Below are 11746 nucleotides of genomic sequence, written 5' to 3' on the forward strand. Positions count from 1 at the left end.
TCAGCAACTGTTTTCCTTGCAAAGATTTGGGGAAACTTGAAACATGGCTGGGATTTTATGAGACCTTACCAAAGGATCAAGGATATTTTTCCAATTAGAGGAACATTTGGAACAGGAACATACGCCTTTTCTGGGCGCCTGCCACGAGTACATATTCTGTACGTTTTTCTAGAACTTCGCAGGGCGTTGTTTGATCACTTCAATTAAAAGTATTGAGTTCTCAACGGACTTTTCAGAACTCGGGATTAAATATACCGTTCGACCCTCAGAAATATACCAAAATATACCGTCTCATTTTAAAAATATAACGTAAATATACTGACGATTTCAAGTTCTATTTTACATATTCATCGTTTTTTATCTTCCGTCGAATATTACCAGCTAAATAAACCATTTAGCCATGCCCACATAATGTTATACGATTGATAAATCAATTTTCTACTTGACTGGCTTATTTTAAACACTTTCTTTTATTGGATTTCTATATACCGTTGAACATTAAATGGGTCTTCTTCGGGTTTGGTTAGGCGGTCTTATTAACATAGCATAACCGTGCCAGGGCTGGTCAAAACGATCATTCACTGCGCTCTGCAGCACATTTTGAGCTGTTAGCACTCTTGGTGCTGTTAGACGACATCAGGCGGTTATTCGCTGTTACGCTGCGAACTCGAAATGGGGGCCAAAAGACTGTGCACCTTGCAACGGGTTTCATTGCTGTCGTCTGTCGTGCTCTCTGTGCCGCTGAATTTAGTCGTTGTCTCCACCTCAAGCTCGGCTGCATTGCCGCAACTAATTGTTGTAGTTCCTTAGTTTACGTTTGTTTTTTTTTTAACTTGGTTTTTTGTTTATTTTTGCCGCACAACGCCGATCAAGTGAGCCGCAACCTAGCAGCAGCATACCGCCATTGCCTAGTTCCCGGGAACGAGACAACCACGAGTATGTAGATTGTTCCCAAAACGCCTGATACGAATTCGAAATTTTTAGAGTAATTGTGGCCAGAAAGTTGGCCAAAACCGAAACCTCTCTAGTGAACCAAAGCCGAGCCCCAGCCCCGGATGATATTTTGAAATATTTTATATTAGATAAACGGCATGTGTATCAATAATTAATCTACATATATGTACGTCGTACGGACAGACCTTTGGATGTGTGTATGAGCTGGTACATCCGCAGTTAATCATGCTCGAAAATCGCGCACAACTAAGCAAATCTCAAAATTGAAATTCACGCGAAATAGCGATAAGAACTTCTCGTGAGTGGAAAGAGAAAAAGCAGGAAGAAAAGCAACCAATGAGAATTGTCAGTTGGATTGGTTGTTTAATTTCAATCCTCTCCTTCTGCAACGCTTCTTCCTCCACATCCTCCTTCTCCTCCTATACAGCCAGGCTGTTCCGATTGCCACATTTACCGGAATCAAAGACTTCAGTGATTGGTGTTCGAAATTGATATTGAAAATGAGAGCAATCAAGTATTGTGTGCTGTGTGAGTGTGAATGGAAAACTGAAAACTGAAAGTGATCAGTGATCATTCCTCAATGCTTGTAATGGATGTAATATCCTCTCTCACCGCTGGTTTCCAATATATGTTAGCTTGTGATACTGGGTGAAGTGTATCTGGGTTGTCGCCTTGGCCGTCTGTACTTCTTGCTGCTGCTGCCAGTCCATGCACTGGTGTTGGTGGTGTTTCTGTTTTGGCGCGCTTAAAAGGCGTGAAAGTCATTGTCCAACAACGTTTGATGTTGCTGCCTATGGGATGGGGGGGAAGGGGGGGTGGATGTAATGGAATCGAAATTGAGAACTGGGGAAACTGGGAACCGGTGCTCGGATGCCAATGGAATGGTGTGCAAAACTCTCCTTCTGCTCCAGTCCACTCGACATCCACGGGACTTGGATTTGCTTTCCTCTTCACCTCACACACACGCACACACAGATATACAAATACAGACACCATCGGTAAGAAACACGATCGCATCATCAGAATAAGAGTTCTGTTTCTGTGAAGTAGCTTCTACTGCCACTGCCACTGCTGCCCATCGTCTGTCCTCTTGACGGTCCGTCTTGGCCAGCCTGCGTGTCTCGCATTCCCTGCTTAGCCCTCATCGTCGTTGTCGTGGTCGTCTGTGTCTGCGTCTGCATCGTCGACAGCGGTACTTGAGCCCACTTGGAGACAGTCGTTGTTATCTGCTTGTTGTCTGCCTCTCCTTCTTCTGGTGGCTGGCTGCGAGGGCATCTCGGGGAGCATGGCCATGGCCATTCGATTGGTGATGATCAGCGATCACTACTGTCCGTAGCCGTTCCGAATGCATAATTGAAGCATCTTGGGTCTGTCTAACCGACTTGGGCAATGACAATTAACGGCACCTGCTTGGGCTTGGGCTCTGTCATTGGGCTGTGGGCTGGTGCTGGACTCAGCAAGAGTATCCATGTGTCGACTGTTGCCGTCCTGTCTGCTTATTTGCTGAAGGTGGTTTTTTCTTGGTGTTTCTCAGCGTCTCTTGGTGTGCTTGTGTACATATGTGAGTGTGTATGTGTGTGCGTTGGTTCATTAAGCAAACAGAGCTGCAAGTGTTGTTGTTGCTGAGCACGGACATCATTTAAATCGGTAGCCCCGACCCGGCCCGGCCCGGCCCGACCGACTCAATTCCATGCTCTCGTTGATCAGCATTTGCCGATCGTCCTCTCTCTCTTTCGCTCTATCTCTCTCAGTCTCTCGTGGCCCCTTCTGCTCTTTGTATGTGTGGATGTGCATTTGAAATCCTTTTAGCCCTTGCCCTTTCGCCCCCTCATGCTGTCATGAAGGTGCCTGCCCATGTACCTGTCGGGTATGGTTCGATTTGGAGTGTCTGTCTGGACGACGCGTCGTCGGTCCCGCGTGTCCCTTCCTCTCCAACTCCCGCACGCTCCTGCTCCTACTGGAAGTCACACTGACCAGGAGGCAGGAGGACAGCTTCTTGTTCTCGTTTTTTTATTTATTTACTTTTTTTTTGTATCTTGTGCCGTGTTTTGTGTTTCTTTATTTTCACATTTCATCGTCGCCTATTTGTTGTTGCCTGCTTCTTTATTTTCCTGGTAATAAGGTGTGAGAAAGGCAATAATCGTAAAGAGCTAACAAATTGTTGTTGCTGTAGCTGCTTCTGGCTCTTCCTCTGTCTCTGTCTCTGCCTCTGCCGCTGCTGCTGCCGCTGCTTCTCCCTCTGCTTTTGTGTCTGCTGCTGTTCCCACTTGATTGTCTCTCTGCAGTGCCACTGCTTTGGCTAATGCTGTCCAAGGTATATTGAATCGAAGGTAATTCAGTCCCGCTCTCTGACTTCGGCTCCGGCTCCGGCTGTTTCGCCAATTTTTCTATCTCTCGCTTTATCTGCACATTCAATGCATATTTATACCCGATAATCAACGAGTAAAGGGATATATTCGTTTTATGGTAGATGTGGACATGTGTAACACCCAGAAGGAAGCGTTTTCGCTTGGATCCTGAATCAGTTTGGATCATTATTATATCTAGAATGAAGACATAAATTTGCATGCGCAGAGAAAAAGATACAGATCAAGAGGAATACAAAACAGTCACAGAAAAATTAAAACAAAGGGTAGAGCCGCGGCCCCTGCCGTTCGTTTGCTTTATTTATTCTCTAAGGGCGGCCTCTCCTTTCATCTAATATACCTTGGTCACTAACTTGGCTACTGCTGTCGCTGCCGCTGAGTCCGATGCTTTTCTGTTGGTGTCTTTTGTTTTTGTTGATTTCACGCTAAAATGTTAATCTGTGTCCCTTTTTGTCTTGTTGTCCGGCCCGGGCTCCCCTCCAGCCAGAAGCAATTACATCGTTGACGACAAAACATCGTCTCATGGGAGATGAAGATCTTCATTCCATCGACCAGATACCAGATACCAGATATGGGGTTTGATAATAGTCTTGCCCGCTTCTCTCTTCTGACAACGCTGCCACACCGAGATGATACATACACATACACATACACATAAAAATGCCCGTATACTCGTATGCATGTACATACATGTATGTTTTTAGGGAAATTAAATCTGTGGTATATAGAGAACCGTTACTTTCTAGGCGTATGTACAAACATATTGTAGTACGATTTCCCTTTTACTTGGATGCAGATCGAAGACATCCAAAGTCAAGGCTAAGACATGTGAAATATCCTTGCCATCAATCAATCAATCAATCAATCAATTCCAATCTTCTCTATACACATGCATACACATTTTTGAATTGCCATTACGATTTTATTTCCCATTCCATTCCCCTTCACATTAGGATTTCGATTATATTTAGCTTCGATGCCGATTTGGATTCCGATCTATGATCTCGTGCACAGCCAGAGCGCCAGTCCGCCTGGCCCCTTATCATTCGAGCTTTAATTAGTAAAAAATAAAAATAAATAATTTCAAAACAAATGATGGAATTATGTGGAATTGGAGCTATGGCCCCGGGCCCCAGGCCCCAATCCCCAACGCCGGTTCCCGAACCCAATTCAGATCTCGATCGCTGCCGTGTGTCATACAATAATCGTATATTGCGTTGTACTTACGCGATTATATGCCCAAGCATTTCCGTCTACAATCCCTTATTGAGTCTACGTTCACCCCAAAACGAAGCCAAGGGCTTCACCCAGAAATTCAATTACGTGGGTGAGCCGTCATGGGTCTGGGAAATAGCAATTAGTTCACTTAATAAAATCATTTCCCAGGGAGTAGTCGCACCACACTCTGCTCTCTTCATTCTCCATCCTGTGTTTATAGTCTTTTCGGAGCTAAGGCCAGATGTCATTATCTCCAAGTAATTCCCCATAATCGCCATGTTTGATCTTATTAAGACAGCTTAACTTGTTTCTTGCCCATCATCGTTTCTCTCTCTCGCCTTGCCAGCCACTGCTTCATCCCCATCCCCATCTCCATCCTCAGCCCATTCATACGTGATGGGCAGACAACGATTAGTGACTGCTCGATCGATCGTTTGGTCCGGTCCGCTGTCCGTTTATTCCTCCTCCTTCAGTCCGTCCGTCCGTCCGTCCGTCCGCCCTTCTGTCCGCTCACTGGTCGGTTGTGTTGCATCGTCTGGCCTTCTGTCTGAGGGCTTCCTCGTTGACTTGGGTAACTTCACACCAGCCAAAGTGCTAACAACTTTGTACCTGCTCTCTCACCCTCTCCTGTGCTCTCCACTGCTCTCCTCCTCTCCTCTCCAGTCTTATCTGTCGCTCTTGTGCATCTGAAGTCTGGAGCTGGAGTTGTGGCTATACTCGTACATTGGAGTACACACATCGTGTGAGAAATTAGTGGCATTATTCCCTTCTATAATATTAAAGGATATTTAGATCGTCAGATATTGAGATCCCCATATAGCATAATGTTATAACTATGCAATACATATGACGCATGGTTCACGGATCTGAACGATCTTGATAATCATTTTTGTGAGTGCAGCATGAAACCGAAACCCTGCCCCATCCATAAATAGAAATCTGCTGGCCAGCATAAAGTAGCGAATCCGAAACGCAAATAGATCGCTGGAGGGTCTGGGTCTGGGTCTGTAAATATGGCAAGAGATAAATAAACACAGTGACCGGAGATGAGATGGCAGTGCCTGAATAGGCAACGGATACCCTTAGCTCTTATCGAGCTTTCTTATTAATTCGCAATTGTTTGTTTTCATTGGCTCGCCTAGAGGAGGGAAATATGACACAACAGAGCTTTGGGTGCTTGGTCAAGTGGTTCTATCTGGTGCTGATTGTCCACACCTTGCTCTGCATCGGACAGCTCGAGTGTCGGCAGCATCACAATCGCAATAGCAACAGCAACAACAACAACAACAACAACAACAGCAACAGAAGAGCAGACTCATCGAGTTCGGAGGAGAACCACGGAAGTAATACCAGTGACGGCATCGACAGCTTCACGGAGAACGAGGCCAGCATTGGCCATGGACCGCGCCGGGGCCAAAGGAAGAAACAGCAGGGCGGCAGCGGCAATGGGAACGGGAATGGGAATGGCAACAATCGACACAATCGGATGGAGGAGAACGGCATTTCGCTATGGATCAATGAGCAGCAGCTGAAGATGCTGAGCGGTGAGCAGATCCCTGAAAATATCCGGCGGAAACCCCATGCTCATGGATCTACGAATCCCTACCCCCCTGCCCCTCTGCCCCTTGCAGCTCTTTACTTTCCGCAGGGCTACTCGGATCGCATCTATGCCATACACAACAGCCTGGTGACGAACGACCTAAGGGACACGACCCTGTACAACTTCCTGGTGATCCCGTCCGAGGTGAACTACGTGAATTTCACATGGAAATCGGGCAGACGCAAGTACTTCTATGACTTTGATCGGCTGCAGACGATGGACGACAGCATCTTGAAGGCGCCAACGCTGTCGATCCGCAAGAGCGGACGGATACCGCAGGAGCAGAAAAGTAAGTTATTAATGTCTTACGTCTCACGTCCATCGAGGCTATGCAAACCGATCCGATCCGGCAAACGAACCTCACTCCAAGCTAGATTTTAGCATATTCCTGCCCTGCACTGGCAACAGCTCGGGCACCGCCTCCTTCAATGTGGGCCTCAAGATCCAGACGCGCAACAACAAGCCGCTCTCAGGCACACCCATTCGCCTCAACTTCAAAAAGGAATGCGCCCATAGAGGTGTGTATGATATAGACGCTTCCAACCCTACTTCACTAACAACTTTGCAAGGTAGTGTATATGATATATCAACCAAAATGCTTTTATCTAGTGTAATTGTAGTCTCTAGAATAGAAATAGAATGTAAATAGATTTTTGGCATGCATCACACGCATCACATGCTCGTAGCATATCCATCTATCATTGAGCCATGCATGCAATCAGATCACATCACATTTCCTTTCCATGCCATTCCCCATTCTCCATTCTTCATTCTTCATTGTGCATTCTACCCCTTGTAATATCTATCGCCTACGCTATGTTTTAAGCTTAAAGCAGCAAAGCAACTCCACTCCACCATCTACCATATGTATATGTATTTTCTACCATATAAAACTTGAGTCTATGTCTAAGCTTGTTCTCACGAGGATATGGATGTCACAGACTAACGAACAGGCAGACGTGACGGATAGATAGACACATGTACATACAATATACTCGATTCGTATACTCTATACGAATCCTTAGAGTACATATGTATTTCCAGTCTCTTTTCTTCTGTTCTTTTCTCTTTCCAACAATCGATTCAAGTTCAAATTCGAATGGGATTCAAATCTCGAAAAGTTCGTTCCGACATTGTCAAGCCCAAAACGTTTTTGTACATACATATAGTCATCCATCCACATCCACCTCCATGTCCATGTCCATGTCCATATACATCCATCTCTCCCGATTGTCGTATGCTACTTCGTCCTTTGTACGTGGGGCTGCTGCTTAAATGTTGCTCTTTTTAATCTGAGAGACTAGCTCTCACCGATTCTTGTTGAATGTTTATGAGTGTTGTAATGTGAAGGATGTAACTAAACTAAAAAAACTTAAGCTCCCGATCCAGAATGCAGTTTGAAGTGCGGCAAGAATGGCTACTGCAACGAGCACCACATCTGCAAGTGCCATGTGGGCTACACTGGTATGTACTGCGAGACGGCCTTCTGTTTCCCGCAATGCCTCAACGGTGGCAACTGCACGGCGCCGTCAGTCTGCACCTGTCCGGAGGGCTATCAGGGCACCCAGTGCGAAGGTGGTGAGTACACTACACAGTTTAATAGTTTAACGATTCAGTCTATCTTTAATGCTTAGCGTGGGGCGTGGGTAGAGGGTAGAGGGTAGACAGACAGATAACTTTGGGTCCTAATTCTGTGCACAATATTTACAAAAAGTTGAAATGTGTATATCTAGATCTTCTTCGATATAGCAATGGCCGTTTTGCAGCCGAATTTGATGACCTCAGTCATTGCCTGATAGAAGGGCGCTTGCTCCGCCCCGCAATCGATGCCGGTGTCGTGGTGCTCTTGCTCCTCGTCCCGAAACTTTGTGATTGTCTCCAGCAGTTCCTGCAGATAATTCAAAATTGATTTAGTCCGCACATTTCTTGTACCTTAGTATGTGCAATATAGTGATACCCTACCTTGTCGGGATTTGGTGATTCCATAATCTGACGCAGCTGATCATTGTAGTGCTCCACAATCACCGTCTCCACTGCCACGGTGCAGGCCATTGCCGCCTTCTCGCCCATTAAAGCGGTACCGGCGCCCAGAACAAACCCGGCCACATTCCAGATGGGCGTCATGACTGTGGGACGAACTCTATGCTGCTGGATGAGCTGCTCGAATTGGGCACGATGGCACTTCTCCTGCTCCCACATATGCCCAATGGTCTTGCCCAAGGGCCCGTTACCTAGTATAGCCATTTGGCCGGCGTAGATGCGATCGGCGCCCAGTTCCCCGGCATGATCGACGCGTATTATTTCATCGGTCAGGGCATTGGCACGTGGACGCAGGGGGTTTCCGGCTCCAGCTTCAGATCCCGATGATGCTGTGTTTTTGTTGCTAAGGCATCGCACGGTCAGCAGCCGGGCTTCCGGCCGAAAGAGGACGCTTCTCAGCATTGGGGCTGCAACAGAAGTAGATTTAAATAATTTAAAAAATTGTATCCCCAGGTATTTGCAAAGAGAAGTGCTTGAATGGCGGCAAGTGCATACAGAAGGACAAATGCCAGTGCTCCAAGGGATACTATGGCCTGCACTGCGAGTACTGTGAGTATAAGCCATGCTCTGTGTAATGTGTCGTGTAACTGTTTTACCATCCCTTCTGTGGCCCTGTGTTATAGCCAAATGTGTGATTCCCTGCCAGAACGGAGGCCGATGCATCGGCAACAACATGTGCCGCTGCACGACCGGACTGAGCGGCATGCACTGCGAGATAGGACGCAAGCAACGCTCCATCTGCAAGTGCCGCAACGGCACCTGTATAACGAACAAGAAGTGCAAGTGCCATCCCGGCTTTTACGGACGCCACTGTAATGGTCGTAAGTAGCTGGTCCTGATCTCAATTTCGCTCCACTAATTCCCTTTCGCCCCTTTAAACCCTTCCCCAATCACAGGCAAGCGACGTCATGCCCATTGAATCATGCTGGGCTGCTGGGTGGCTGGGCGGCTGGATGGCTGGTCGAAGACGCAGGCACCATTGCATTCCCCGATTTCCCCACGGTTTCAATCACACGATCAATCGCACTCGATACATTGAATTTACAACTTTTCTATTAAACCACAACAACAGCGAAAATGGATGAAACAAAAATAATACTAATTGTGATACAAACTTTTTGTAATTTAACATTTTTTAAATAAAAACAAAATCTTAGAGCGTCTTTGCTTTCGATTGGGGTAGGGGATCGGGACTGTCACAAGAACAGGCCGCTGTCAGGGGGAAGTGTTGCTGTCCTGTCGGTTCGGGTGCACGCTCCTGGATCAAGTACATGACTTACCCATTGTGTTACTTAAGATTTTTAACACCCAATATTAATAATAAAGACTAAAATCTGGAAGCGGCTGACAGTGTTATTGTTATGTGCACACCAGGGCTGGGAGCTCAGTGCTCACCTGCTACTTGTCACAAGTATTTTTTAGTCACGCCAGTCACGCACGCCTCACCTAGCGTCCCAAAAATTATGAATATACCCTCTAGCATGACAAGAATAACTTGGCAATTGGTTATTAGAGCTACAAAAAACTGTGCATCAGTTATTCACTGGGTATTTTTATTGAAATGGACATGACATGCAGCCCTGGCAATTACTGCCGACAAAGATTGGCGATAGTCCGATCACACACAGCTGTGATATTTTCAAACGCTCCAAATTGTTGTTGCTTTCCGTGGAGGGGATAGGGATACGCGTATCTTGATTAGATTCCATCAAGATCATCATCAGTGACTGCTGAAAGGGGTGGTGGTCCTACATACATACGTATGTACGTATACACGCATATAAAACCAGCGCCCTAATTTGCTCCAACAGTCGCCTTCTGATCGCCATTATCGTAGAAACAACGTAAGAGCGAGAGAGACACGAAGAGAGAGAGAGAGTGCCAGGGGTCAAAAAACTGACGGCGAAAGAAACGAAGAGGACACTGAACTTTTTCAATTGCAGAAGGACACAATGTCAACCACTCAACAGCAATTGGACTACATTGAGCGGTTCTTAGTTTACGACATCTACAAGTACTTCGGATCGGGTGCATCCTTGGTATCGCACAGCGTGGAATCCTCCAATGGACTAGACGGCTTCATGTCCGCCCTATACACCGTGCAGTTGGACCTAGAGATAGCTGATAGAAAGCAAAAGGAGCTGGTTCTGGTCAAGTTCATGAAGGGAACGGAACACTTCCGGGCATCCAGCAATTCGTACATTCAGTTCGCCAACGAGGTATACGCGTACGCCGAAATCCTGCCCGCCTACGAGCACCTGTTGCGCAGCAGCCGTCTCAGCAGCGATGTGGTCACCGGTTGGGTGCCGCGTTCCTATGCCGCCCGATACGGACAGATCGATGGTAAGGCCGAGCATAGTGTGGAGCATAGTGTGTGCTCGAATCATTCTTAATTTTCAGGCCTGAGTGAAAGTTGCGAGTCAGTGCTGGCTCTAAAGCACCTGAAGGAAGACGGCTACGAGCTCGGCCCTCGCCTCGTCCTTCGTCGTGATCAACTGGAGGCCATGGTTGGCCTGGTGGGCCCCTTCCATGCCCTCGGCTATGCCACGCGCATCCTTCAGCCACAAGTTTATGAACGCCTGCGCTCTGGTGTAGTGCCAATGCCATTTGTTAGCAGCACAGGAAAGGGCGTCTTTGAGGTGCTCTATCGCGTAGCCTTTGACCGCTTCTATGGGTTCTACGATCGCCAGAAGAAGCAGCTGTTGCAGCAGGAGCAAGACGAAGGCTTTGCAGCAGCCCTGGAACGACTGAGAAAGAAATACTTTGCCCAGCCGGAGCAGCTGATGGAGCGTATACGCACCTCCTCCTTCGATGAGTCGCAGCCAGACAGCTACTTCTGCACGTTCCTGCACGGCGACTTCAACCGGAACAATGTGCTCTTCCACTATGACGCCGCTGGCACGGTAGACAACATCAAGACCATTGATTTTCAGGAGCTACGATTCAGCACCACAGCCATCGATCTCAGCTTCTTCATGTACATGAACACGCCCCCCGACGATCGAGAGGAAATTTTTGCCGATCTTCTGAAGAAGTACCACAAGAAAATGATCGAAATGCTGGAGCTGGTGCTGCAGCGAAACCAGGATGAGCTCTCCGAGGAGCGGGTGCAGCAGCTGCTTGCCGACTACAGGTGGGTGTGGTGGAACACCTGAGGAATGCTGAAACTAATTCTCTCTTTGCGGCACAGCTTTGAGCGCTTCGAGGCTCACTTCAAGAGGTACGCTTTCTATGGAGCAATGGTCGTCATGCATTTCCTTCCCTGGCTGCTAAGCAATGAAACGGACTGTGCGGAGCTCTCCAGGCTCTTTGAGACGGACATGCATAGTCCGGCCTTCCATCAGCTGTCGCTCGATATTGGCGGAGACGTGGCCAACCTTGAGATCTTCAAGGTGGTGCGTCACGCCTACGAACATGGCTACATGGATGAGATATAGATACTCACACACGCACACGCTCACGCACATACTGCATATTTTAATTATTATCTGTTAGTATTCTTTAATTTTTAACGAGCTCTGAGCTCTCAGTCTGCAAATACATTCCACGAGTTCTTTGGAACCAAACC

General features: G+C 47.2%; 3 protein-coding genes and 1 long non-coding RNA gene across 7 annotated transcripts; 2 read left to right on the forward strand and 2 right to left on the reverse strand.

Moving 5' to 3' along the window:
* The first annotated feature begins 688 nt into the window (after positions 1–688).
* shf (WNT inhibitory factor 1) lies at positions 689–9256 on the forward strand. 4 transcript variants are annotated; one of them, XM_015185770.2, is made up of 8 exons: positions 689–936; positions 5681–6082; positions 6170–6427; positions 6513–6707; positions 7516–7716; positions 8632–8727; positions 8802–8999; positions 9075–9256. In XM_015185770.2, the coding sequence occupies exons 2-8, from the start codon at positions 5692–5694 to the stop codon at positions 9095–9097; spliced, it is 1362 nt and encodes a 453-aa protein (XP_015041256.2). In that variant the 5' UTR covers positions 689–936; positions 5681–5691; the 3' UTR covers positions 9098–9256. The 4 variants fall into 4 exon arrangements, with proteins under 4 accessions (XP_015041256.2, XP_033239248.1, XP_033239249.1 ...); XM_033383357.1 differs by lacking the exon at positions 689–936 and having other exon boundaries at positions 7528–7716; XM_033383358.1 differs by lacking the exon at positions 689–936 and having other exon boundaries at positions 6513–6656.
* LOC117184696 (uncharacterized) lies at positions 800–2940 on the reverse strand. The gene is made up of 2 exons (XR_004470121.1): positions 1567–2940; positions 800–1507 (listed from the first exon to the last, which is right to left on the reverse strand). It is a non-coding gene; the product is annotated as an uncharacterized lncRNA (long non-coding RNA).
* On the reverse strand, positions 7739–9605 carry Coq7 (ubiquinone biosynthesis protein COQ7, mitochondrial). Its single transcript, XM_001355539.4, has 3 exons — positions 9459–9605; positions 8101–8585; positions 7739–8026 (listed from the first exon to the last, which is right to left on the reverse strand). The coding sequence occupies exons 1-3, from the start codon at positions 9460–9462 to the stop codon at positions 7868–7870; spliced, it is 648 nt and encodes a 215-aa protein (XP_001355575.2). The 5' UTR covers positions 9463–9605; the 3' UTR covers positions 7739–7867.
* A 172-nt stretch (positions 9606–9777) lies between these two features.
* On the forward strand, positions 9778–11744 carry LOC6902183 (uncharacterized). The gene is made up of 4 exons (XM_002133674.3): positions 9778–10022; positions 10122–10521; positions 10579–11311; positions 11369–11744. The coding sequence occupies exons 2-4, from the start codon at positions 10131–10133 to the stop codon at positions 11613–11615; spliced, it is 1371 nt and encodes a 456-aa protein (XP_002133710.1). The 5' UTR covers positions 9778–10022; positions 10122–10130; the 3' UTR covers positions 11616–11744.
* Positions 11745–11746: the final 2 nt, after the last annotated feature.

Source organism: Drosophila pseudoobscura, chromosome X, assembly GCF_009870125.1.
Source record: "Drosophila pseudoobscura strain MV-25-SWS-2005 chromosome X, UCI_Dpse_MV25, whole genome shotgun sequence".
Lineage (NCBI taxonomy): Eukaryota > Metazoa > Arthropoda > Insecta > Diptera > Drosophilidae > Drosophila > Drosophila pseudoobscura.